The following is a 25,918-nucleotide window of genomic DNA, read 5'->3' on the forward strand; positions in this document are numbered from 1 at the left end:
TGGATGGATGGAGGTGTCTGGAGGGAGGGAGGGATGGATGGAAGAGGTGGATGGATGGAGGTGTCTGGAGGGAGGGAGGGATGGATGGAAGAGGTGGATGGATGGAGGTGTCTGGAGGGAGGGAGGGATGGATGGAAGAGGCGGATGGATGGAGGTGTCTGGAGGGAGGGAGGGATGGATGGAAGAGGTGGATGGATGGAGGTGTCTGGAGGGAGGGAGGGAGGGAGGGATGGAAGAGGTGGATGGAAGGAGGTGGATGGAGGCAGGGAGGGAGGGATGGAGAAGGTGTATGGGGATAGATGGCTGGGTGGCTGGATGGAGGAGGACTAGGGGTATGGGGACAGACAGCCCGTCTGTCAGTCTATGGCTCCGTGGCTATGGAACGTTCTCCGGGCTCGCACGCGGCTCTGCCCGGGGCCGGGCGGCTCCAGGCTCGGCTCAGCGCCGTGCGCGGGAGCGGGGCGCTGCCGGGATCCGGGGCTGGGGCGGACCCCAGCGGGCCCGAGATCCCGGGCCGGGGGGAGCGGATCACCCGGCAGCCCAGCCCAGCCCAGCCCAGGGAGGTCCGGCGCGGTTGCCGTGGCAACGGCCGGGAAGCGGGGGTGCCTGGGAAGGGGAGGACACAGACACACAGACACGCACAGACAGACACACGCACAGCTCCGGCTGCAGTGGCGGCCGGCTCCCGGGCGCTCCCGGGTTGGCCGCGCTGCGGACCATGGGCGGGCTGCGGGCGCCCGGCCGCGGTAAGTGATCAGCACCCGGGAGCCGGACAGCTCCGTGCGCCGCCTGCCGGGGCGGGCATTGGCCGGGGAGGAGGGGCCCGATCCCGCCCTGGGGCCCTTCGCCCGGCCCCGCTAGCCCCGGGGGCTGCTCGCTGCAGCCTGGCTTCCTCGGGCGCTGCTGGAGCTGGGCTCCCCCGGGCTCCATGGCGGCTCCCCCCCGGCCCCAGGGGCTGCTCACACTTTGCGGGGCGGGGTGGGGGGTGGGGGGCAGCCCTGCGGGAGGGGGGATGTTTGCACCGGGCCCTGGGCAGTGGGGTCCCGGGGGGAGGGTCTGAAGAGAAACCAATGGGGTGGGCGGGTTCATTTCTCAAACGCGCTGCCCGCCCCCTTCCTCCGGTCCCGACTCGCCCTGACTTCAAGGGTCACCCAGCGAGCGGGCCCACCCGGACTTCGGATCCGGTCGCTGCCGTTTACACCTGGGGGTGGGGGGCGGGAACTCGGATCCGGTGGCGTTTTGTTCCCACCGTGCTGGTAAGTGACGAGGCAATGGAGGGTCAGATCCCCCCAATCCCCGCCCCTGAAATCTGGGGACGCTCTGATCCGGAGCCCAACTTTGGAAGCAATTCTGGGGGTGGGGGGCAAGGATAGGCTGAATTTATCCCCTCCCCCCTTGTGGAGGCTCAGGGAGAGGATCCAGGAGGGCGCTCAGGGCTAGGAAGTGGGACTGGCAGAAGCACCAGGCGAAATCCCGCCCCCGTCAGGCAGCGGGCGGCCAAGGACACATCTGGGTCAGGGGAGAGCCGCGGGGGCAGCCTGGAGCTATGGCTTTGCATCACTCCCAGCTGGATGGTGACTGGGTGGGGTCAGTCTGGATGGGGCCAGAGTCCCTCTGGTGGAAGCTGCAGCTGGATCAGCCTGCAGGAGCCTGAGCAGGGCTTTTCTGAGAGCCCCAGGCCTGTCGAAGGGAGGGAGGGCCCAGCAGTGAGGGAGCTAGCCTGGCCTGCGGGCATCCTGGGTCCAGGTCCCCACTCTGTCACAGACTCCCTGTGTGACCTTGGGTAAGTCTCTGTGCCTCGGTTTCCCAGCTGTGAAATGGGGATGATGGCCATGTCCTGCTGCGGGGGTAGAGGTGGGGGGGGGGGGCAAGATGAGGCTAAATACATTAGAGATTGTGAGATGCCCAAATACTAGGGTGACAGGGCCAGCTATGTACCTAAGATTGGGAGCCTGAGGGTGAGATGCATGGCCTTTGCTGAGTGCTCCGTGGGCAGGCAGTGGGGGGGGGGGGCTCTCTGCCCCTCACAGGCCCAGGACACAGCAGTGGGATATGCTGTTACAGGTCCCACTCTGATGATGCAGCATAGAGCTTCTGGGGCCAAGCAGGGGAGGAAAGTGCCCAGGCTTCAGGTTCGGTGTGGGCAGGGATGGGGTAAAGCTCCTCTCTGCCCTCCCCGGTCCTGGCACAGCTGGTTCCTTGCTCCAGTCATTTGGAGCAGCCTGGGAGCTGCTCTAATCTCTGCTGGCTGCACACAGCAGAGATCAGCAACATCCCAGTCGTGGCCCTGTGCCCGCATGGCTGCTTCCTAATGGGTGATTAGGAATAATGACTCCCTGAAATGTAGGTCCTGGTCCAAAGCTCCTTGAAATCCACAGAGAGACTGTGGGGTAGCCTTATGGGGTCAGATTTTCCAAGGCTCAGCTCCCACAAGGAGCCCCCAGCACCAGGCATGCCGAGCGCCTCGGATCATCTCCTCTCTGTGCTGGACTTTCCTTCATAACAAATCATTGCACTTTGAATCCCCAGCTGGCAGCTCTGCGATTTGTCTTTAATTACCCAGGAGACTTTGCTCTTTATAAGTCAACTGAGCCTATACTGGGCAGAAAAAGTCCCCCAACTCCCTGAGGTCAAAGGGCGGGATGGCACCTCCTGGCTTTGTAGGCTAGCAGCAGGCTATGGTCTGGCAGTCATGTCTGGGGAGGACACCCCACTCCCAGTGGGGCTCTGCACTGGAGCCTGGATCCCACTGCAGGATTGGGGACTGGATTTGTAGCTCTGAGTCCCCCTGCTAGGGTTGACTCATCCTGCCTTCTTTCCTAGCTAGATAAACTGACTAATCCCAGGCATGCTACAAAGGGCCTTTTCCAGTAGGCCATCAGCATCCCCACTTCTGTCTGCTGCTCAGCCTTATTATTAATAATCCCAGCACATGCTTCACAGTCCTAACTCTGAGTGCTCCCTGCCTGTCACTCTCAAATTGTGGGATGCTACATCATCCCAGGAGGGGTGGTGGAACTAAAACACCAGAGAGGGGAAGACGTCACAGGGCGAGTCAATGACAGAATCAGGAATAGAACCCAGGCATCCTGATTACCAGGGCACTGATCTGGAGCAAGTGAAATTCACCAGGCTGTTGCTCTGCATCTCCCCAGTAGCTAGCCTCTGACTGCTACTAGCTGGTGGAGTTGCTTCTTTAGCTTAAGTGATAAGGGGCAATGAAGCTGGGGTGGCATTTTCAGAAGTGCCCAGTCGTGGCCCAGTTCTGCTCCACAAAATTAATGGTAAAACTCCCACTGACTGCCGAGAGAGCAGCATGAAGCCAGTGCCATGTGCTTTTGAAATTCCCCCTCCCCATTACAGCTAAAGGTCCTGGTTCTAATCCCCCCAGGGACGAATAAGGAGGGTCCTTACTCAAGGACTTATGTTTTTCTCTGTGGCCAAATTGTCAATTTCCCTGGTGCACTGGCAGCTGTCTCATACCCCTCCCATAGGGCTGGGTCGTGTACTGCCTCTATGTACAGTACAGAGAAGGGTTTTGCAACTCAAATGTATGGTAAGATCTTATCATCTGTCCCGTGATTGGTTCAGAGCCCACTGTGGGTAAAATTGCCAGTTATGTCTCTGGCAGACGCTGCTTTCCAGCCGCCAACCCCCAGAAAAAGACACATGGGGTTGAATAATATTGATACAACACAGCAAGCCTCAGACATACCTAGGGAAAGCTCCATCATGGGCTAGAGCTGGGCTGGGGGGCATGAGTCACGGGGATGGGTGTGAGATCAGTCACCAGAACATTTCATGAGGCCCAAATTGGTAAACCTGTCTTTATTCTGTGAGATTTCGGGATGCTGAGCCTTTTCCCATGGAAGTCTGTGAAAATAGTGACAGGATGTTTGTGCTAAAAAATTAATGCTCACAAGTAAGGGTGTGCGTGTTTGGGTATGTTTGTGTGTGTGTGTGTGTTTTGTGTGTGTATATACATACCGTGTGTGTGTTTGTGCTATTGTTTGAGTATGTGCATGTCTGAGTGCTGTGTGTGTGTTTATTGTGTGTGTTTATTGTGTGTGTGTGTGTGTGCATTTTATCTTTCTTTGTATGTGTCTGTATATTTTTGATTGTGTATGTTTTGCTCATATGTGTGTGTTTTGGTTTTGTGTGGTATGTATGATGTGTGTGTGTTGTATGTCAGTGTATGTGTGTGTGCACCCTAGCGGTAACCAATTCTACTGCATTTAGCACGAGGTTGAATATTTTACCAGTGGGGGAAACTGAGGCACAGAGTGGTTGTGAGTGGCAGCACATGAGACCTGACTCTGGCCCTGACATACTTGCCCGAGGCCAAGATCCGGGGAGTCTCCAAGCTAGGACCAGGGCCTAGCACAGTGCTCTGGGCTGCCTCACTGCTGGAGGCACCATCTATTGGATGAGGGACACAGACCTGGACACTATGGGGTGCTGACTTCCGTGGGAATTGCAGGTCCCAGCATGTCAGAGGGGCACCCCCTAAAAGATCTCATTGCTCCAGGGCTTGGCAGATGGTTTTCCTGCTCAGACTCTTCTTTGCTGCTCCACCACACCCAAGTTTCAGTTGGAGAAGTTACCCCTCAACTTTTTCCTGCCAGATATCCAGCTTTCAGGCAGCGTTGCTGTGCGCTGTTTTGCAGCTTCCGCTGCACTCCCCAAAGGTGGCTGCATGTCACTGTTGGGCAAATTGTTCTAGCTGATACTCAGTGTGTCTAAACCAACTCTCGGTGTGTGTGTGTCTAATGGAAGCTGCACTTCGCAAAGTTCTGCTGTCTTTGTCAGGACCGGAGCCGCTTTAGAAATGCTACCAGGTGGTTTTTAGGCTGGGCCAGTAGCAGCCACTGTGTGGGTTTTTTGCAACGGAATTGGTTGCATGTAATCGACACTGGGAAAGCCCAGTGGCAGGAACCTCCCAAGGACTAACCGAGGGTGAGAAGTAATGTGCGGGGGGACAAATGCTGAGGCAGTGGCATGGTGCCTGGGTGCTTTTGCAGCATAAGAAGCACAAACAGCCCCATTATCTTCATATGCAAAGTCAATATTTATTACCAAGGCCCCAGGCCAAGCTTCCCCAGCTGGACTCTCCTCGTTATGAAAAGCGTGGAATGAATGTTCGATGCCGTGTCCCAGAGCTGAGTTCACTGCACCACAGAGCACGCCGGGCAACCTGTGGTCATCCCCTTCCAGCAGGGGGTGCTGCTGAGTATCATGTACCTGGGCAGAGGTCAGCATTGAGATGCGTGGATGGAGAGCCCAGGACAGGCATAGTGAGGGGGCCAGGGCTCAGGATTGAGGGGGGCCGGCAGAGCTCTGTGTATATGGAGCTTAGGGCTAAGATTGCAGGGGTGGGGCTTGAGTTGGGATTGAGGGGCACCAGCAAAGCTGTTGGCAGGAACCCAAGACGGGAACAGCAGGGGTTCTGCAAACCTGGATTTTGGAGCATCAGCCGAGCAGGAGTGGGGGGTCAGGACAGGAATAGCCAGGGTACTGGGCGTCAATACCATGAGGCACCCACAGTATTCCCCAGCTCTAGCCAGCGATACGAGTCCTTTGTTGTCATGAGTGTATAAAGATTCCCCAGCGCCCGAGTCTGGAGGATTTGACTGACATTTGCTCCTTCTCAGCCCCCCATCACTAACTTGCCCACGCTGTGCCCGGCGCACTGGGGCACGGTCCCAGACCAGACCTGGGGGAGCCATGTCTCGAATGCTAGAGGTCAGGATGCTCTGCAGGGGGCAGAGGGGCTTATGGCCCTCCAGTGAGGCTTATGGGTCTGTACTTCACTGTCATCAGAAGAGACTGGGAGGTGTGGCTGGATCACTGCATCACACCAGAGAGTGGGGACGTGGAGGGTGGCTGGTGGGGTGTTCCATGGAGCCCTGGATGGGAGTGGAGGAGCGAGTCCCCCAGCTCTAGTAGCTTTTGTAGCCTGCACGGTGGCAGCTCTCCCCCTGCAGGGGACTTGGAGACTAGACAGGTGTCCCACCCCCCTGCAAAGTCCCTGCCTGTAAGTCCCCCTGCCCTGCCCCTCTGCACGGTGGGCTCTTGCTGCGCCCTGCAGCTCAGAGAGAGAGGGGAGACTTTGCCCCGCAGTGGTGACCCCTAGGCAGTTCGAGGGTTGGGTTCGCTTCTGTCTCCAAAGCACTTTGGCCTGGAAAAGGGGTTGGAAATGGCATGAGGTTCATGCTGAGATGGGGTGACCTCTCCAGGGTAAGGACAGGGGGCATCAAGGCCAAGTGGGAATTGACTGAAAATAGAAAGGGGTTGGGATCTGGGCCAAAGCTGCAGCTGGCTCTGAGTCCATCTGAGCAGCTGCCTCCGCACAGAGCAGTAAGCTGCAGCCTTGAGCCCTGTTGCCATCCGTGAGGCAGCAGCTTCCCTCATCGCTGACCCCAAGAGGATAAAGGCTCTACTACTGCTGCTGCTGGTGACTCAGGGAGCCCTCCATTAGCTCAAGCAGTGGAGGCCTGGGCTTTTGGAGATGCGGAGCCACTGTTCTAACCCTAGCTCCTATTGTTTGTTACAGTGCAGATGGGGGCGCTGAGCCAGGCTTACAATGAGGAGTGGGGCAAGGTGGCTCCAGGTGTGAGCTCTGGGTCCAGGCAAGGCTGAATTGGCTTCAGGCAGGCGGGAGATGTTAGCAGGGAGGGAAGTGGGGGTGCATCTGCTCAGCATGCACCTCTCCTGAGGGAAGCCCCCTCTCCAGAGGATGGCCAGTGAAGAACACCCCTGAGCTCATGCTGAGGAGAGGGGGGGCTGGGAGGACAGACTCACAGCCAGCTAGTGGCCCCTGGCTGTTTGTGACCATGGCTCACTCCAACCATGCAGCCTAGCGGTGCCTGCAATCAAGTTGCCTGGGTCCTTGTCACAGGGTTGAGATCTCCAGGCCTCCCTCCCTGCAGAGAGGTTGTCATCCTCCCTTCTCCCCACCCCCTCCCACCGCTGCTCTCAGCTCCCTGCGGGTTGAAGGGAGTCCAGCTGCAGCTCATCTCTCCAATGAGGCACTCAGCCGGTGAGGAGAGACAAGGAGGGTGCCTGAGCTGTGTCTGGGGTGGGGTGGGATGGGAGGGCTCTGGACCTGGATGTGCAGCTGACAACCCCCTCACCTGTGTAGCCCAGCTACTTGGGCTTTGCCCAGGCCCCTCCCAGTCTTCAGCTTCCTCCACTCAGGCATATGAAGAGGCTCATTCAGTGAGGCTTACAAGACCCTGCAAAGATCCATCCAGTTGTAGCCTGGTTAGTTCTCCAGCTAAGCAGCCTTGTCACTGTGTGGAGGGGAGACCGCTGGAAGACCTCAGGAACTGCAGGAATTGGTGCTGGTGATACAGTAGGGGGCGCCCTCCCCTCTGAGCCCCTGCTGATCCCAGTGCAGTGAGAGGGGACATTGTGCTGCAGACAGCAGGGGGAAGGCACGGGGGAGGGATGCTGTGTAGCAACACTGGGGAATCAGTGTGTTGCAGGGAACAATTGTGGGGGTTGCTAAGCAGCAGTTCAGAGGGGCCCAAACCTCACCACTGTGTTACTGACATTGGCGGTTATTAAAACAGAAAGGTCTTAATTCTCCCCTCCCTTGCACCCAGCGTGGCTAGTGGACAGAGCTCTAGACGGACACTCTGAAGATATTTGCTTTATTCCTGGCTCTGTCACTGGCTTGCTCAGTGATCTTGGGCAAGCCACTTGGCCTCCCTGTGTCTCAGTTTCCCCACCTGTAAAATGAGGAGAATCATAGAATCATAGAATATCAGGGTTGGAAGGGACCCCAGAAGGTCATCTAGTCCAACCCCCTGCTCGAAGCAGGACCAATTCCCAGTTAAATCATCCCAGCCAGGGCTTTGTCAAGCCTGACCTTAAAAACTTCTAAGAAAGGAGATTCTACCACCTCCCTAGGTAACGCATTCCAGTGTTTCACCACCCTCTTAGTGAAAAAGTTTTTCCTAATATCCAATCTAAACCTCCCCCACTGCAACTTGAGACCATTACTCCTCGTTCTGTCATCTGCTACCATTGAGAACAGTCTAGAGCCATCCTCTTTGGAACCCCCTTTCAGGTAGTTGAAAGCAGCTATCAAATCAGTAATGATACTGACCTCTTCTGTAAAGTGCCTTGAGACTACTGGAGAAAAGCACTATGTAAGAATTAGGTGTTATTATTACACCTGGGCAAACTTTATGTAAAACATCATCAGCTCATCAGTATGCAGGGCCGGGGAGAGTCAAGGCGATACCGCTTGTGAACGCTCCCATTCACTGTTCGCTGTGGATGCTGTTTGGTTGATTTCATAGAATATAGAATCATAGAATATCAGGGTTGGAAGGGACCCCAGAAGGTCATCTAGTCCAACCCCCTGCTCAAAGCAGGACTAATTCCCAGTTAAATCATCCCAGCCAGGGCTTTGTCAAGCCTGACCTTAAAAACCTCTAAGGAAGGAGATTCTACCACCTCCCTAGGTAACGCATTCCAGTGTTTCACCACCCTCTTAGTGAAAAAGTTTTCACTAAGTTTTCACTTAGTGAAAAAGATTTTCTGCAGGTCATTCAGCTGAGGGCATCCTAGTCAGTTTCACGGTTGTCTTTCTGGTCAGTTGCACATCCTGGTTCTGTGGCACACCAGCCTAGAGATGCTGTGCTCGGGATCATAGAATCATAAAATATCAGGGTTGGAAGGGACCTCAGGAGGTCATCTAGTCCAACACCCTGCTCAAAGCAGGACCAACCCCCAACTAAATCATCCCAGCCAGGGCTTTGTCAAGCCTGACCTTAAAAACCTCAAAGGAAGGAGATTCCACCACCTCCCTAGGTAACCCATTCCAGTGCTTCACCACCCTCCTCGTGAAAACATTTTTCCTAATATCCAACCTAAACCTCCCCCACTGAAACTTGAGACCATTACTCCTTGTTCTGTCATCTGCTACCACTGAGAACAGTCTAGATCCATCCTCTCTGGAACCCCCTTTCAGGTAGTTGAAAGCAGCCATCAAATCCCACCTCATTCTTCTCTTCCGCATACTAAACAATCCCAGTTCCCTCAGCCTCTCCTCATAAGTCATGTGTTCCAGTCCCCTAATCATTTTTGTTGCCCTCTGCTGGACGCTTTCCAATTTTTCCACATCCTTCTTATCGTGTGGGGCCCAAAACTGGACACAGACTCCCAGATGAGGATCTGACATTTCTGTTTGTGCTGAGCTAAATCCTGAAGTTTTGGTCCAGTTCTGATGCAGGTTTTTTTTTTTTTTAAATCACTGTAGCTCAACAGGAGTTTTGCCTGTGAAGAGACTAAAAACTGGATCCCCAAAATCTAGCTCATTAAAACTCATTTCCCCCCCTTTACAATATCTAAATTTTGGGCCTAATCCCAGTGGACACACTCCAAAGCAGTTTCAGTCAGTGGTTTACGTGCTCTCTAATGACTGAAAGTCACCTGAGCCTCACGGCTGCTCCATGGGCTCAGTGCAATGAGTTTGTAGGTCTCAGTTCAGTCCCCAGAGCTCGGTGATGGGAGGCGCCATGCACTGGAGCCTCTTCACATCAGAGTTTTATTTTGATCCGTATCCACATCACAGAAACTACTGTGATAAATGACCCCCCTCGTCTGAGCTCTGCAGAGGGTGCTTCAGGAAGCAGGACTCCAGGGGCCCTGGAGATGCTCTCCAGCAGTCCGAGAGGAGATCAGCCTTGCCCCAGCCCTTCAGAAGTGAGGTGGGGTAAGTGGGTAAATGACGTGTACCTCTGCTGTGCAGAAACCCAGACAGTGCTAGAGGATCTTAGGATGGAACCCCACCCCCTGCTAGTCTGCATGCTGAACAATGCCAATTCTGCTGCAATGCCGGCTACCCCCTGGTGAGCTCCTGAGTACATTAGCCAGCTCAGCCACGGGCGCTGGGGAGGGGCTGTTGGGGACGGCCACTGGCTTCTTCCTCCCGTCAAGGCTCTGCTAATCATAGAATCATAGAATATCAGGGTTGGAAGGGACCTCAGGAGGTCATCTAGTCCAACCCCCTGCTCAAAGCAGGACCAATCCCCAACTAAATCATCCCTAAATGTCTCTGCTCTGTTCACTCCTCCCTCTACCCCAGAGTGCCCTGAGCAGCAGGATGAGTGCTATCACCCTCCGTTGCACAGAGGGAGGGGGAAACTGAGGCACAGGGACTTTACCCAAGGCCAGGCAGCCAATCAGTGGCAGAGCCTGAGGCCCTCACCACTGAGCCATGCTGGCAGCCCATAGCCCAGGAGGGGTGGCACAGGGCAAGTGTGGGGGCAGCTCAGGGAAGGGAGCTGGCAGGAAGCCAGGCCCATGGAAGGGGAGCGGGAGCCAGGTTGGGGCTCTGAGGGGCTGTATTTTGAGTGGGGGCTAGAAGGCAAGATCAGAAGTTGGGAGGGATTTAGGGGGCTATGGGGAGTGGGGGGCACCATGGAGATAATCAGGAATTGGGGGTGGACCTGGAAGGGTGGTTATGTGGAGTTGGAGTCACTGGGGGCAATCAGGGGTTAGGGGTTGGTCTGGGGTTGAGTGGAGTCAGGGGGCACCAGGAAGGCAATCAGGAGTTGGGAGGTAAGCCTGAGGGGGTTTAGAGGAGTTGGGGGTTGCAAGAGGGAAGTCTGGAGTTGGGGTTGGGTTCGGGGGTGATGGGGTTGAGGGGAGTTGAGGGTCACTGGGGGGCAGTCAGGAGTTGGAGTTGGATTTGGGATGGTTGAGGAGAGTTGGGGAACATCCAGGAGAGCAATCAGGAGTTGGGGTTGGGTCTGGGGGGTTGAGGGGAGTTTGGGAGCTGCTGGGGGGCAGTCAGGGTTGGGTCTGGGGTTCAGGGAAGTTGGGGGGCACCAGGGGAGCAATCAGGAGTTGAGGGAAAGCCTGAGGAGTAAGGGGAGTTAGGGGTCACCAGGGAGATAATCAAGAGTTGATCGAAGAGCTGGGACACCATAGTGGGGGGTAGAGGGAGCACTGGAGGTGGGTCTGTAGGTCCTCAGCGCTATAAGAGTTAAGTGTCCTTACTGGGAAAGTGGGGGGTGCATCTATTTATCCCCAGTGTCCTGCTTGCTCCCTCAGACTCTAAGGAGCTTGGCCAGGGCAGCTAGCCTCCAGGGTGCTAAGATGGCGAAGGAGAACTCTGGCTTCTCCACCATCCCCGAGACTCCGGTGAGTGAGGCAAAGCCCCCGCTCTGTTCCCGCCCGTCCAAGGCCTCAGCGCGGCTCCGCAGGGATAACGAGCGGGAGAAGGCCGAGAAGAAGAAAAGGCGCCAGCGGTATGTGGAGAAGGGCGGCAAGTGCAACGTGCAGCACGGCAACGTGCGGGAGACCTACCGCTACCTCACGGACATCTTCACCACCCTGGTGGACCTCAAGTGGCGCTTCAGCCTGTTGGTCTTCACCCTGGCCTATGCCATCACCTGGCTCTTCTTTGGCCTCATCTGGTGGTTCATTGCCTATTGCCGTGGCGACCTGGACCACCTGGAGGACCACACCTGGACGCCCTGTGTCAACAACCTCAATGGGTTCGTCTCGGCCTTCCTCTTCTCCATCGAGACAGAGACCACCATTGGCTATGGTCACCGGGTCATTACAGACAAGTGTCCTGAAGGCATCATCCTCTTGTTGCTGCAGGCCATCCTGGGCTCCATGGTCAACGCCTTCATGGTGGGCTGCATGTTCGTCAAGATCTCCCAGCCCAACAAGCGGGCCGAGACCCTCGTCTTCTCCTCCCACGCCGTGGTCTCACTGCGCGACGACCACCTGTGCCTCATGTTCCGGGTTGGGGACCTGCGCAGCTCCCACATTGTGGAGGCCTCCATCCGGGCCAAGCTGATCAAGTCCAAGCAGACCCAGGAGGGGGAGTTTATCCCCCTCAACCAGACGGACATCAACGTGGGCTTCGAGACGGGCGATGACCGCCTCTTCCTGGTCTCGCCCCTCATCATCAGCCACGAGATCAATGAGCACAGCCCCTTCTGGGAGGTCTCCAGGGAGCAGCTGGCGAAGGACGAGTTTGAGATTGTCGTCATTTTGGAAGGGATGGTGGAGGCCACAGGTAAGATGTTTTGCCTGGGGTCCCCCAGGATCATACTGGACTAGGATGGGTTTTGGGCCTAACCCAGGCTAATGCTGGTTTGGGGACAGGGTTTACCTTGAATCTGCCCCAGTCTTGCCCTGGATCTAGTCCAGATTTGGGCCTAATCCAGACTCTCACTAGTTCTTGTTCAGTTTTGGGACCATATTTGGACTGAGTCCGTTCTAGTCTCACACAAACTCCAGTCCAGGTTTTGAGCCTATCCTAGGTTCACACTTTCCCAGCCAGTTTAGGGACAAGGTTCAGAGTGAGTTCCTCCTAGGCTCAGGCTGGATCCAATCCAGGTCTTGGGCAGCATTTAACTTGGGAGGTGAGCATGTGGCTGCTCCACTTGCACCCCTGAGCAGCTGCACTGGGTCAGAACACATCACTTACAGGGGCGGGGTGTGTCCTTTTTTGCCCATAGGAATCCAGACCAAGACTTTTCCCCAGGCTGGGCTCACCTGGGATTCTACCTCAGGACTGCTCAGCCCACACCCTAGGTGCTCCCTCCCCAGACAGCCTGCTCCTATTTGTCTTGTTTCTGGGCGGGCAGTGCCTCCTAGCTTCAGTGAGTTGAGAAAGCTCACTTGCCATTCCCCAGCTGGATCCACAGTGGGGAGTGTGCCAGCCTATTACATTCCTCCCCATGCCGTCTGGTTTCCTCCCCAGATATGTAGCCTCTTTGCGATCCAACTCCAAAGAAGCCTGTGGTTGTCTGGTGCTCTGCCATCTCTGTCAGCCGCACTCCTGATCTCCCCTGGAGCTCACCTTCTGCCTCATTCCTGGTCACATCTCATCCATATAGCAATGGAAGCAACAGAGCCACTTAAAGGATAACAACCTACTACTCCTGACAGCTAATGGAATTATTCCTTTTGCTCAAGAGGTTGAGAGAGGTCTGTGCTGCAATGCTAAAAGTGGGATCCAGGCCACTGGTACAAAACCCTCTGATAACCCATGAAGGTAGAGGTAAAATGCTTACACAGATCATGGGTACAAGGCACTGGCTCAGAGCTATGTGATCTGGGTTCAGTTCTGGCTCTGCCACTTACTCCCTTTGATTTTTGGGTTGGTCACGATCTCTCACTGGGCATCAGGTTCCCCAGCTGTAAAATGGGAATTTACACTGTGAGCTCTTTCAGGCAGGAACTGTCTATCCCTGTCTGTGCAGTGCCTGGCACGATGGGGCACTGATTTCGGGGAAGGACTGTGTGCAGCGCCTGGCACCGTGGGGCCCCACTCTCAGTCTGATCTTGGTTATGTTCTGTAAGCACGACCTTTATCCAAATAATATGTTGGGTGCATTTGAGTTAGTTAATTAAAAACGAAAAAGAAAAAAAAAGGGCAGCTGGAAGAAATAGGAACCCTAAGAGAAGATCATTAAATAAACAGCAATTCCTGTTTGATTCAATCAGTAGGGAATGAATCACCATTACTCTGAAGAAGCTAAAAACAATTCTCCTTTATTCTGAAGCTTCATGTCAAGTACAGGCAATAAACCATCACACCATTGACAGAAGCTGGTGGTAGGAATGCGTCATTTATTCCCTGTTAATGACCTGGAGCCTTTGTGTAAATGAAATCTGTGCTACTCAGGGTGCTGGAGGCCTTCTGCTCTGACGCGGGCACTTCTGTGCTGCAGTGCTAGCTAGCTGTTCTCTTCGCTGTTACGCACCAGTTCCATTGGCCGCTGATCGATGTAATCGAACAGGACGTGCTCTGTAGTGAAGAGGGCTCTTCGGGTGGCAGTGGCTGTGTGATTAAGGCACTGGACAGGGGCTCGGGGGATCGGGATTCAATTTCTGGGGCTCCCACAGGCTCCCTGCGTGACCCTTAAAGACACATAGCTCTTAGTTTTCAGCTGTGACTAATGGCTTTGAGTGCTGACCCCCCCCACCCCCGCAACTGAAAATCCAGCTCCTGTCACGAATTCAGCCCCCTTCCCCCGCCAGATCACTTCTCCCTTTCAAAAATGTAAACCCTGACCTTTCCGCACCTCAGATTCCCCATCTGTCACACTGTGACGATTATTATTTATAGTAGGGTAGTGCCTAGAAGCCCCACTAAGGTCGTGGCACCATCATGCCGGATGCGGCACAGACACATAGAGGCAGTCCCTGCCCCCAAACAGTTCCTGATTTAGATTAGACAGGCAAAGAACCCAAGGCCCCAAGAGTGGAAATGACTTGCCCAAGGTCATGCAGCAGGTCAGTGGCAGAGATGGGACTAAAACCCAGGTCTCCTGAGCGCCAGGTCAGTGCTTTATTCACTCGACCACACTACCCTTTAAAGCCGGGCTAATAATGCTGCCCCCCATGGGTGATGTGAGGCTACATTCATTGAGGTTTGTGAGGCACTCAGGGTCTGCCATGATGGGGCCAGATAAGCAGCGGCAGATAGCCGGGGAGTGCCGCAGCCTTTCCTTTTGCAGGTCCATAGCGACAGCAGCCCCTGGGCCCTCCTTTTGTGAACCTCAGAGACGTGGCGTTCTGGGAGAGATACAGAGTGGGCACAGGTTTTATTCTAGCTGTCTGTTGGCACAATCTAGCATCCGGAGCAAGTGTTACAGCAGCCAGCACCTTGTGCCCAGCCATCTGCCCACAGACCACGAGGCCTTCCCAGAACACAGTTTGAGAACTGCTGGGCTTCGCATTTCAGTATGGGGGTTGTATGTTCAAAGCACTTTTCAGACGTCTGTTAACCCTCACAGAACTGCTATGAAGTAGGTAGCGAACTGTGATTTGTATTGCAGTGGCACATAGAGGCACCAAATGAAGTCAGGGCCCCATTGTGCTGGGCACTACCCAGAGCCTGTCTGAGCTCAGGACCCCCCGAATTGGGCTGGACACTGCAGAGACCCAACTAAGATCAGGGCTCCCATTGCCCCAGGAATTGCACAGACCCCAGCTGAGATCAGGGTCCCCATTGTGCCAAGTGGGGCATAGAGCCCCACCGAGATCAGGGGCCCATTGTGCCAGGTGCAGCCCAGATCCTGACTGAGATTGGGGCCACATTGGGTTTGACACTGCACAAACTCTAACCAAGATCAGGGTCCTATTGTGGAGGGTGCTTCACAGACGCATAATGAGACACAGTCGGTGCTTAATTTGTGCCAGGGCTGAGCCCCGGCACCTCTAGGCTTGGCAGTTCAGAGCCCCGGCACCTCTGGGCTTCCCATGTCAGTTATAAAAGTAAAAAAATTGCTTGAGCCCCCCGCACCTAATTGCTTGAGCCCTGGGACTTCTTTCATTACAAATTAAGTGCTGGATACAGTCCCTGTCTGGAAATGCTCACAGTCTGACTAGACAAGGCAGACACAGTGAGGTAGTAGTCTCACCAGGATACTGGTGTGGAAACTGAGGCACAGTGAGGGGAAGAGATTTGCCTGAAGCGACCCAGTGAGTCAGTAGGACTAGAATCCAAGTCTCTAAACTCTAACCCAGAGACCATGCCCCAGCCATCTAAACACTGATGGAAACAGCCAAAATGGCCGGCAGTGTGTTCTAGCGGACAGAGCACTGGACAGCGACTCAGGAAACCCGGGAACTCTCTCGGCCTCTGTCACTGGCTGGCTGGGTGACTTTGGGCAGCTCACGTCACCCCTCTGCCTCAGTTTGCCCAGCTGCGAAAGGGGGACAAGGATCCTGAGCTGCTCTGAAAGCGACAGAGGAGATGCGCTAGAGAAGTGCGCTAGGTCTCATTCTTATAGTGTCAAATCCCGGGCGTTCTGTGGAAATTTTCCAGTGGCACTTTGGCTAAGAGGGGAGACCAAGCAATGGCCTCAGCCGCAGCCCAGCCTGGCTGCCATGCTCTGGGCAGCACAGAGATGATGAAGGACAGGATCCTGCCTCCTGGGGATTTGTTGAAAAAATTCTCCCCAGGGCCCCATCTTCCCAGGGCTCACGGCCTTCCTGTCCATTCTCTCCCCCTCGTCCCTTGCTCCTGGACATGGGAGCAGCAGCTTTTATTTTTAAACCTGTTCCTCGCCCCGTCACATCACGGGGAGTTATGTAACCCTGCCGTTAAGTGCAACGTTCGTCACCACGGCAACCCAGGCCCATGTCACCAGTGGAGAATTCTGCCTCTTGGCTGGCTCTGAGCGAGGGTAGGAGCAGGTCAAGAGCAGATGCATCCCCTGGGCGAGAGCTACGTGCCTCCCTCATAGGAGGGTTGACTGGGGATCAGCCCCCGACTTCTCCGGCCCTGTGGTCCTTCTGGCAAGGCTACAGCTGCATCAGGACTCTTATGGAACAAAGGCGGTAGGCTGCGAGAGAAGCAGTGTGGGTGAGTGGTTAGGCCACTTCCCTGCCTTGGGAATCAGGAGACCCGAGCTATGGCGTGTGACCTTGCGCAGGCCTGTGCCTCTCAGTCCCCTCCCGTCCTGTGTCTGTCTGGTCTATTTGCAGTGTCTTCACAGCAGGGACTGCCTCTTGGTAGGTGGACGCACAGCACGTAGCGGACCAGGGGGCCAGTCTTGGATGTTACAGTGACATTACAGCACCATCATCATAACGATCCTACAAAATTGTCCCTGAAGTTTCTGCTCAAAACAGGGCATCATTACCCCCCATTTACAGATGGGGAAACTGAGGCACAGAGCAGGGAAGGGGCTTGTGCAAGGTCACACAGTATAGAGCTAGGAGCAGAACCTGGATCTTCAGAGTCCCAGGTCTCTGCTCCATCCTATGGACTATGCTGCCTCTGTGCCCTCTGACATGAGGGCACGATGAAACTGGTGCACTCTGGTGGGATCCAGCCAGATGAACGGAGCTGTGTATGCCTATGCAATGAGCATGACTGTCGAATGGCATCCCGCCCCAGAGTAAGGGTGTTATTTGCTATGGAGCAAGGGGACAGTTGCTCCCCTAAACTTGGTTCCCCCCCCCCGCCGACTTTTCATAGGTCTGTATATTCCATTATCTCTTCCACTCCCCACCCTGACTTTGCCAGATACAATATAATCACATGTCATGTTCCATATGCTGACACACAACATGGCCCTACCCCTGAATGTTTCTGAAATGATGCCCCTGCCTCAGAGGTGGTTGCATGTTGCTGGTGGTTGCATATGTACAGGATTTGAATTTCACATGCGGGCGCTTGATTCACCAGCTGGGCACTCAGTTATTATTGCTGATGGTTATCAACTGAGGGGGGAAGAAGAGTCAGACACATGGCAGCTGGATCCTTTCTGAACACTACATTCCCAGGGATTCTCTGTCTCTCTGGCCAGGCTCTGATCTGCCCTTTGAAAGCAAACCAGCAGCCTGTATTTTGACCCTTCCCAGTGGGCAGTGTCACCAGGCAAAGGGCAGCCTCTGCCCCAAATATAAGAGGTCCCAGATACCATGGTGACGGGTGCATTGGAAACACCAGCTAGGCTGGGGACATGGTTGCAGAAGCGAGCTGTAAACAAAGGGGTGCATGGCACATTTGCACCTATAGGTGGCACCGGTACTTCACTGATGCTCCATGGTGAGCTATGATGCCCTCTCCCTATGTGCCCTGCAACCAGTGTAAGGGGGGACGGGCAGGGGGGTGTTCCTGGGATTGGATGATACTGGCAGTGCCCCAGCAGGATGGGCATGAAGCCCATAAACCCTGGTCACCTGCTGTCATGTGCACTGAGTGTGTCACTGATTCTCTGGCCCTAATTTTGGAAGCTGATAATCTTTTCTTTCCACGTGCTCCCGCCCCACCCTGCCTCCTATTGGGGCACTAGCCCAATGGGAATTTCGCCTCCTTACACCTTGTCTGGGCCCCAACAAGCTCTTCTCTGCGTCCCGAGGGAGCCTGCGCTCTGATCTCCGAGAGGGTGGGCCAGGCTGCCTCTCCCAGGGATTTCAGCATTAGTCAGGATCCATGTATCTTTTATCCAGGCTGAAGCTTAATGCTTTGATTGATCATGATTATACAAGGCTAATCCCTCTGAATGGCTGGAGTGAATGCAAGTGTAAGAGGAATGGATGGCAGCGCCGGGCCATGCCAACTAGCTGAGTACATGATGTGCACACTGCAATATAACCTCCAGTTCCAAACAGCCCCCTCCCCATTCTCCTCTTTCACTGTCACCCTCTCATTTACTCTCTCTTCTCTCACTTATTTTTCGCTCCTTTTGATCAATTTCACTTTCTCTCACTCTTTCACTATCTTTCTCCCATTCTGCTTTCAGACTCTTTCACGATTACCCACTGGTTGTTTCTCTTTTCTCTCACTACTTCTCTTTCCATTCTATCACCTCTGCTGCCCACAATTCAAGAAGGATGTTGATATATTGGAGAGGGTTCAGAGAAGAGCCAAGAGGATGACTGAGGGATTAGAAAACCTGCCTTGTGGTCATAGGCTCTAGGAGCTCAATCTATTCATCTTAACAAAGGGAACGCTAAGGGGTGACTTGATCACTGTCTATAAGTACCTACATGAGGAATAAACATTTGATAATGGGCTCTTCAGTCCAGCAGACAAAGGTATAACAAGATGTAATGGCTGGAAGCTGAAGCTAGATACATTCAGACAGGAAATTAGGTGCACATTTTTAGCAGTGAGGGTAATTACCCATTGGAACAATGTGCCAAGTGCTGTGGGGGATTCTCCATCTCTGGCAATTTCTAAATCAAGACTGGATATTTTTGTAATAGATTTACTCTAGTTCAACTAGGAATTAATCCAGCAAAGTTCTATAGCCTGACTATAGCCTAACTATAGTTCTATAGTTTTTCAGCAGGTCAAGCTAGTCCCTTCTGGGCTCAGAATCTAGGATTGTACAGATCTTTTCTCTCCTCCCAAAGGGTTTATTACAAACCCAAAGCCAGTCCCAGGTTCTCCACAAACACTTCGGGGGCTTGTCTACACAGGAAAGCGTTATCAGTCATATCACTATCATTGGACCTGGACAGTTAAAACCCCCTCGAGTTATACCGGTGTACCTCGCCAAGTGGACATGCAGCACTCCAGTACAAGAGTGGTTGTTGTTTGGTTTATCTTTAACCCCCTTCCCAAGTGACATAAGCTAAACTGAAAAAGACCCTGCTTATACTGAGATAAGTGTCCATATGAAGGTTATACCCATTTAAATTCACCCCTTAGTTTTTCCCCCTGGAGGCAAGTCCTGCTACAGAAGAGGTTATAGCTCAAGTAAATTGATTGTCAATTAACTCAAGATAATTAACACATTTGCACAGGCTGATCTGGACTCTCCCCAAGTGCTCATTCCAGGACACAGATGTTTGTGGTGAGTCCTAGAACCAGGCAGCCTAAGTCCTGCTATGGGAGTTGAGCTGAAACACAGCAGGGCCTCGCAGTTTGGGTTCTATTCTATTCTATTCTATTCTATTCTATTCTATTCTATTCTGTCCTACTTCTTATCCTACCTACATCATTGCTGTATCTAGGTTTTGGACTTTTAAAGGTATTTAGGTGCCTAAAATGCAGATAGGAGCCCAATCCTCTGATGGTGGGCACATTATATTGATATAAATGTGCTTATCCTGGTGAAACTATTCCCACACGAGAAGGTGAAAATGCTATGCTGGTAAAATAATTAATACCTAGCTTTTATATAGCACTTTTCATCTTTAGATCATAAAGCACCTTTATAGCACTCTAAGTCCAGGTCATAGAATCATTGAAGATTAGGGTTGGAAGAGACCTCAGGAGGTCATCTAGTCCAACCCCCTGCTCAAAGCAGGACCAACACCAACCAAATCATCCCAGCCAGGGCTTTGTCAAACCGGGCCTTAAACCTCTAAGGATGGAGATTCCACCACCTCCCTAGGTAACCCGTTCCAGTGTTTCATCACCCTCCTCGTGAAATAGTTTTTCCTAATATCCAACCTAAACCTCCCCCACTGCAACTTGAGACCATTGCTTCTTGTTCTGTCATCTGCCACTGCTGAGAACAGCCGAGCTCCGTCCTCTTTGGAACCCGCTTTAGGTAGTTGAAGGCTGCTATCAAATCCCCCCTCACTCTTCTCTTCTGGAGACTAAATAAGACCAGTTCCCTCAGCCTCTCCTCGTAAGCCATGTGCCCCAGCCCCCTAATCATTTTTGTTGCCTTCCGTTGGACTCTTTCCAATTTGTCCACATCCTTTCTGTAATGGGGGGCCCAAAACTAGACACAATACTCCAGATGTGGACTCACCAGTGCCGAATAGAGGGGAATAATCATTTCCCTCTATCTACTGGCAATGCTTCTACTAATACAGCTCAATATGCCACTAGCCTTCTTGGCAATGGGGCCCACTGCTGACTCATATCCAGCTTCTCGTCCACTTTAATCCCCAGGTCCTTTTCTGCAGAACTGCTGCTGAGCCATTCGGTCCCCAGCCTGTAGCGGTGCCTGGGATTCTTCCATCATAAGTGCAGCACGCTGCACTTGTCCTTGTTGAACCTCGTCAGATTTCTTTTGGCCCAATCCTCCAATAGGTCACTCTGGACCCTATCCCTACCCTCCAGTGTATCTAGCTCTCCCCCCAGCTTAGTGTCATCCATGAACTTGCTGAGGGTGTAATCCTTCCTATCATCTGGATCATTAATGAAGATGTTGAACAAAACCGGCACCAGGACAGACCCCTGGGGCACTCCGCTTGATACCAGCTGCCAGCTAGACATCAAGCTGTTGATCACTACCCATTGAGCCTGATGATCTAGCCAGCTCTCTATCCACCTTATAGTTCATTCATCCAATCCATACTTTTTTAACTTGCTGGCAAGAATACTGTGGGAGACCATATCAAAAGCTTTGCTAAAGTCAAGGTATATCACATCCACCACTTTCCCCATATCCACAGGGCCAGTTATCTCATCATAGAAGGCAATCAGGTTCGTCAGGCATGACTTGCCCTTGGTGAATCTATGTTGCTTGTTCCTGATCACTTTCCTCTCCTCCAAGTGCTTCAAAATGGATTCCTTGAGGACCTGCTCCATGATTTTTCCAGGGACTGAGGTGAGGCTGACCGGTCTATAGTTCCCTGGATTCTCCTTCTTCCCTGTTTTAAAGATGGGCACTATATTTGCCTTTTTCCAATCATCCGGGACCTCCCCCGATCGCAACAAGTTTTCAAAGATAATGGCCAATGGCTCTGCAATCACATCCGCCAACTCCCTCAGCACCCTTGGATGCATTAGAACTGGACCCATGGACTTGTGCATGTCCAGCTTTTCTAAATAGACATTAACCTGTTCTTTCACCTCTGAGGGCTGCTCACCTCCTTCCCATACTGGGATGCCCAGTGTAGCAGTCTGGGAGCTGACCTTGTCTGTGAAGACAGATGCAAAAAAAGCATTGAGTACTTCAGCTTTTCCACATCATCTGTCACTAGGTTGCCTCCCCCTTTCAGTAAGGGTCCCACACTTTCCCTTACCTCCTTCTTGTTGCTAACATACCTGGAGAAACCCTTCTTGTTACCCTTCACATCCCTTGCTAACTGCAACTCCAGTTGTTTCCTGGCCTTCCTGATTACACCCCTGCAGGCTCGAGCAATATTTTTATACTCCTCCCTAGTCATCTGCCCAAGTTTCCACTTCTTGTACGCTTCCTTTTTGAGTTTAAGCTCACCGAAGATTTCTCTGTTAAGCCAAGCTGGTCGCCTGCCATATTTTTTATTCTTTCTGCACATTGGGATGGTTTGTTCCTGTGCCCTCAATAAGGATTCTTTAAAATACAGCCAGCTCTCCTGCACTCCTTTCCCCCTCATATTAGGCTCCCAGGGGATCCTGCCCACCAGTTCCCTGAGGGAGTCAAAGTCTGCTTTTCTGAAGTCCAGGGTCCGTATTCTGCTGCTCTCCTTTCTTCCTTTTGTCAGGATCCTGAACTTGACCATCTCATGGTCACTGCTGCCCAGGTTGCCACCCTCTTCTCCTTCCCCTACCAATTCTTCCCGGTTTGTGAGCAGCAGGTCACGAGGCGCTAGTTGGTTCCTCCAGCACTTGCACCAGGAAATTGTCCCCTACACTTCCCAAAAACTTCCTGGATTGTCTGTGCACCGCTGTATTGCTCTCCCAGCAGATGTCAGGATGATTGAAGTCCCCCATGAGAACCAGAGCCTGTGATCTGGAAACTTCTGTTAGTTGTCCAAAGAAAGCGCCGTCTACCTCATCCCCCTGGTCCGGTGGTCTGTAGCAGATGCCCACCACGACATCACCCTTGTCACTCTCTCCTCTAAACGTAATCCAAAGACTCTCAACAGGCTTTTCTCCAGTTTCATACTGGAGCTGTGAGCAATCAGACCGCTCCACCACAGACTTCTGCCAGCACTGGATCCCTAACCGGCAAAGCTGTGCTGGCAGAAGTCTGCAGCCGCTAGACCAGCAAAACTGAACTTTTACAGCTGTAGCTTGCTCTTGGGGATACAGTTACCTCCACACCGGAAGGTTTCAGAGTAACAGCCGTGTTAGTCTGTATCCGCAAAAAGAAAAGGAGGACTTGTGGCACCTTAGAGACTAACAAACTTATTTGAGCATGAGCTTTCGTGAGCTACAGCTCACTCCATTGGTGAGCTGTAGCTCACGAAAGCTCATGCTCAAATAAATGGGTTAGTCTCCAAGGTGCCACAAGTCCTCCTTTTCTTTCCACACCAGAAGCAAGTTGTGTGTGTAACATACCGGGGTTCCTATACCAGTACGGCGCTCCTAATGTAGCCACAGCCTAACTGGGTTGTACCAGCATAAGCAGAGGGGTAAAAAAATCACCACCCCCCAACCAACCAACATCTTTATACCAAGACAAAAACTGGGTAACCCAGGCCTGAGAATTTATCTGTGTTTCATTAGCAATGACTGAAGCTGGATGCAGGCTCATGTGAACACGTGGAAATGTATTAAATCCTATATACTGCTGTATCCATGTGGCTGAGTTGCTTTCAGCCAAACTCCGCCAGTGCCCTGTTCCCCTAGAGTCCCCTCAATAACAGCCCCTTCAAGGAACATGGGCCCTCTGATTCCCAGTCCACTGATCATGTTACAGTCTGCCCATGAAAATTAACCCAGAATAAGGTTGAGTGCGAATTTAAAATTGATGAACTATTCCAGATCAACTCCATGTCTTCACTGCCAAAACTGGCGTGTTCTTTCAGCGAGATAACGAACATATTGACGTACGTAATTAGCTCTCTCACTGTGAAACCCTAGTGGAGACAAGGCTCTGTAGCTTTTACTTCAGTATAGCTAGGTAGGGTCAACATTATAGGCTCCCCCAGCCAGGTGTGACCTCCTTCAGTGATGGCAAAAACTCCAGAGTCTTGACTCCTGCCTGATTTCCCAGCAAGAGAGCTACAGCAATGGGAAAACTCGCCCTTTCCTGCTGTGAAGACAAAGCCAGAGTTCACTGAGTGCCACTCAACATGTGCTAACTAAACCAGTTGTAAACAGCAATGGGGGCACTTCCCACCTCCTGGCCAATGTTTGCCCCAGGATTGTCTCCTCCTTGTCTCTTGGTCCAGCAGACAGCAGGTGTTCTCCAAGAATGCCCTGACCTCTGCTGGCCCCCTATGTCACTCAATGCAACTCCCAGGGAATAGAACTGAAACCGGTGATGTTTTTCTATGCAGCGCACAATTAGCCTGTGGAACTCACTGCTACATGATATCACTGTGGTCAAAAGCTTAGTAGACTCAGTAAAGGAGCAGGCAGCTCTAGGAACCTGTCTGTCTACCACCAATTGCAGGCGGATGGAGACCCAGACCTTTGTGCCCATGTGCTATGTGCTGGGTTCGTGGAGATGCTTCACTTTAGCCCGTTCTGTTGCAATGCACTGAATAATTATTAGTTTGTCCTCAGCTTTGCTTTCTGTCACTAGCCATTATAATTGTAGGGGGTTTATGGATCGCTGTAGCCCTAAGGAAAGCTAATGATCAACAGGAGCCCTTACTTGGGCTCAGGCTGTGGGACTGTTTCATTGCAGTGTAGATGTTCGCACTGTCCTAGGGTCTGAATGTTTACACTGCAATGAAACAGCCCTGCAGCCAGAGTCGGCTGGCATGGGCCAATCCTGGGTGTCTAGTTGCAGTGTAGATGTACTCTTACAGTCTAAATGGACACTGGTTAGTAGGAGAAATTGAGGCACAGAGAGGGGAAGTGCCTTGCCCAAGGCTGTCCAGCAGCTCAGAGCTGGGAATAGAAGCCTGGTTTCCTGTATCCTAGGCAAGTGCCCTCCCGACTAGGCCTTATTGCCTTATGAGTGCTCCGCTTGTTTCCCTAGGGATGACCTGCCAGGCCCGGAGCTCCTACCTGATGGACGAGGTGCTGTGGGGACATCGCTTCATGTCAGTGCTGAGCTTGGAGGATGGCTTCTACGAGGTGGACTACAACAGCTTTCACCAGACCTTTGAGGTGCCCACGCCCAGCTGCAGCGCCAAGGAACTGGCCGAGGCCACGGCCCGCATGGACGCCCACCTCTACTGGTCCATCCCCAGTCGGCTGGACGAGAAGGTGGAGGAAGGGACAGAGAAAGAAGCAGGGGATAAGGAGAGGAACGGCAGCCTGGCCAACTCGGAGAGTGAGTCCAAGGTGTAGTGGGATGGTTCAGCGGTGGGGAGACGGAGCCAGCCAAGGACAAAGTGTTCAGGTGCAGAATGGAAGATTGGGGGATGGTAGAAGGATGAGAAGAAGGAGACTCATGAAGCGACAGGTGTTTGGGAAGGAGGGATCAACGGAGGAAAGAGTGATAGCTGGCAAAGGAGGTAGAGAGAAGAGTGAATGGGGAAACAAATGGATGGCAGATGTACCCGGTTATTTGGGTCTATAAAACAGGGTAAAATGGATAGTGGTAGAGACTCTGCAGATGTGACGGAGTGGTGTGCAAGGGGTGAATATGCAGGTAATAAATCAGATCTTTATACACATATGTCTATTTTATAGCTGTCCAGATAAATGAACGAGGCCCGCTCCGCGAAGGAGCAGGAGGAGGGTTTTTATAGCAGTGACATCAATTGTATAGACGCATGGGATGGTGTGTCATTTTGGAGCAAACGGGTGGGATGGAAGGATGGAGCAAAGAACAAGATGGATGAGTGAACGGGACAACAGAAGAGGAGTGCATGGTATGAAGCGTTGGAAGAACGGCCTTGCAGAAAGACGACTATGCAAGCAGAAGAGTGTGGAGCAGCTCGATAAGTGTACAGAGGAGCGAGGGACTGGGTGCACAGACCGTGGGGTGGGTGGAAGGGGGCTATGCACTGGTGTATCTGCATAGCTGGAGAGATAGATGGGCAATGTCAAGGAGTTGAATACGTAGGTAGATGAGCTGGAGAAGGACCCATGAGGACAAGCTCTGTGGTCAACATGGCTTTGGGATGGGTAACTCAGTAGGTTGAGGGATTTATGCAAAGATTAAACTCATGGATGGGAAGGGTAGATGGATAAAAAGGAACTGAGGGAGAATTGCAGCAAAGACCAGGACCAGCTACGGGCAGCATGATGTCGGGTGACCTATAGAACCTCCCCAGTGCCCTGCCCTCCCCCGCACTCAGACACACTAGCACCCCCAAAGCTCCCGAGCTTGCTGTCTCTCTTGCTTTCTTTTAATAAAAAAGGTTTTGAAATGGACATGCCGTCTCCCCTCTGCCTTCCAAGGCTTTGGGCCAGATCCTCAATGGGTGTAAATCAGAGTTGCGCCATTATCTGCTATATTACAGCAGTGCTGGCGGACCACTCCTGAGCTCAGGTACCCGTGGCGCTACACACAGACACACCTAGTGACAGGCAGTCCCACAAGAGCTCACAATAGACAAGAGAAAGGGCAGGTGGGGAAACAATTCACCCAAGGCCAGGAATAGAAGCCAGCTCTGCCGGTTCCCAGCCTAGAGTCCACTGACTTCAACAGAGCTGTTTGCCCCAGCTGAGGATCTGGAC

General features: G+C 52.9%; 1 protein-coding gene across 2 annotated transcripts; it reads left to right on the forward strand.

The window, feature by feature from the left end:
- Positions 1-469: 469 nt before the first annotated feature.
- On the forward strand, positions 470-25,612 carry KCNJ9 (potassium inwardly rectifying channel subfamily J member 9). 2 transcript variants are annotated; one of them, XM_073323008.1, is made up of 5 exons: positions 470-746; positions 9,587-9,727; positions 11,071-12,049; positions 24,267-24,563; positions 24,926-25,612. In XM_073323008.1, exons 3-5 carry the CDS (start codon positions 11,116-11,118, stop codon positions 24,982-24,984), a joined length of 1,290 nt encoding a protein of 429 aa, XP_073179109.1. In that variant the 5' UTR covers positions 470-746; positions 9,587-9,727; positions 11,071-11,115; the 3' UTR covers positions 24,985-25,612. The 2 variants fall into 2 exon arrangements, with proteins under 2 accessions (XP_073179109.1, XP_073179108.1); XM_073323007.1 differs by lacking the exon at positions 9,587-9,727.
- Positions 25,613-25,918: the final 306 nt, after the last annotated feature.

The sequence above is a fragment of the Lepidochelys kempii genome, chromosome 24, assembly GCF_965140265.1.
Source record: "Lepidochelys kempii isolate rLepKem1 chromosome 24, rLepKem1.hap2, whole genome shotgun sequence".
Taxonomy (NCBI): domain Eukaryota; kingdom Metazoa; phylum Chordata; order Testudines; family Cheloniidae; genus Lepidochelys; species Lepidochelys kempii.

What these genes read in the sequence shown, in the direction of transcription:
- KCNJ9 (XM_073323008.1), top strand. Translation starts at nt 11,116, where the DNA reads ATGGCGAAGGAGAACTCTGGCTTCTCCACCATCCCCGAGACTCCGGTG. An exon ending in AGGGATGGTGGAGGCCACAG is followed by an intron (nt 12,050 to 24,266) that starts GTAAGATGTTTT and finishes TTGTTTCCCTAG; the next exon opens with GGATGACCTGCCAGGCCCGG. An exon ending in CAGCCTGGCCAACTCGGAGA is followed by an intron (nt 24,564 to 24,925) that starts GTGAGTCCAAGG and finishes TCTATTTTATAG; the next exon opens with CTGTCCAGATAAATGAACGA.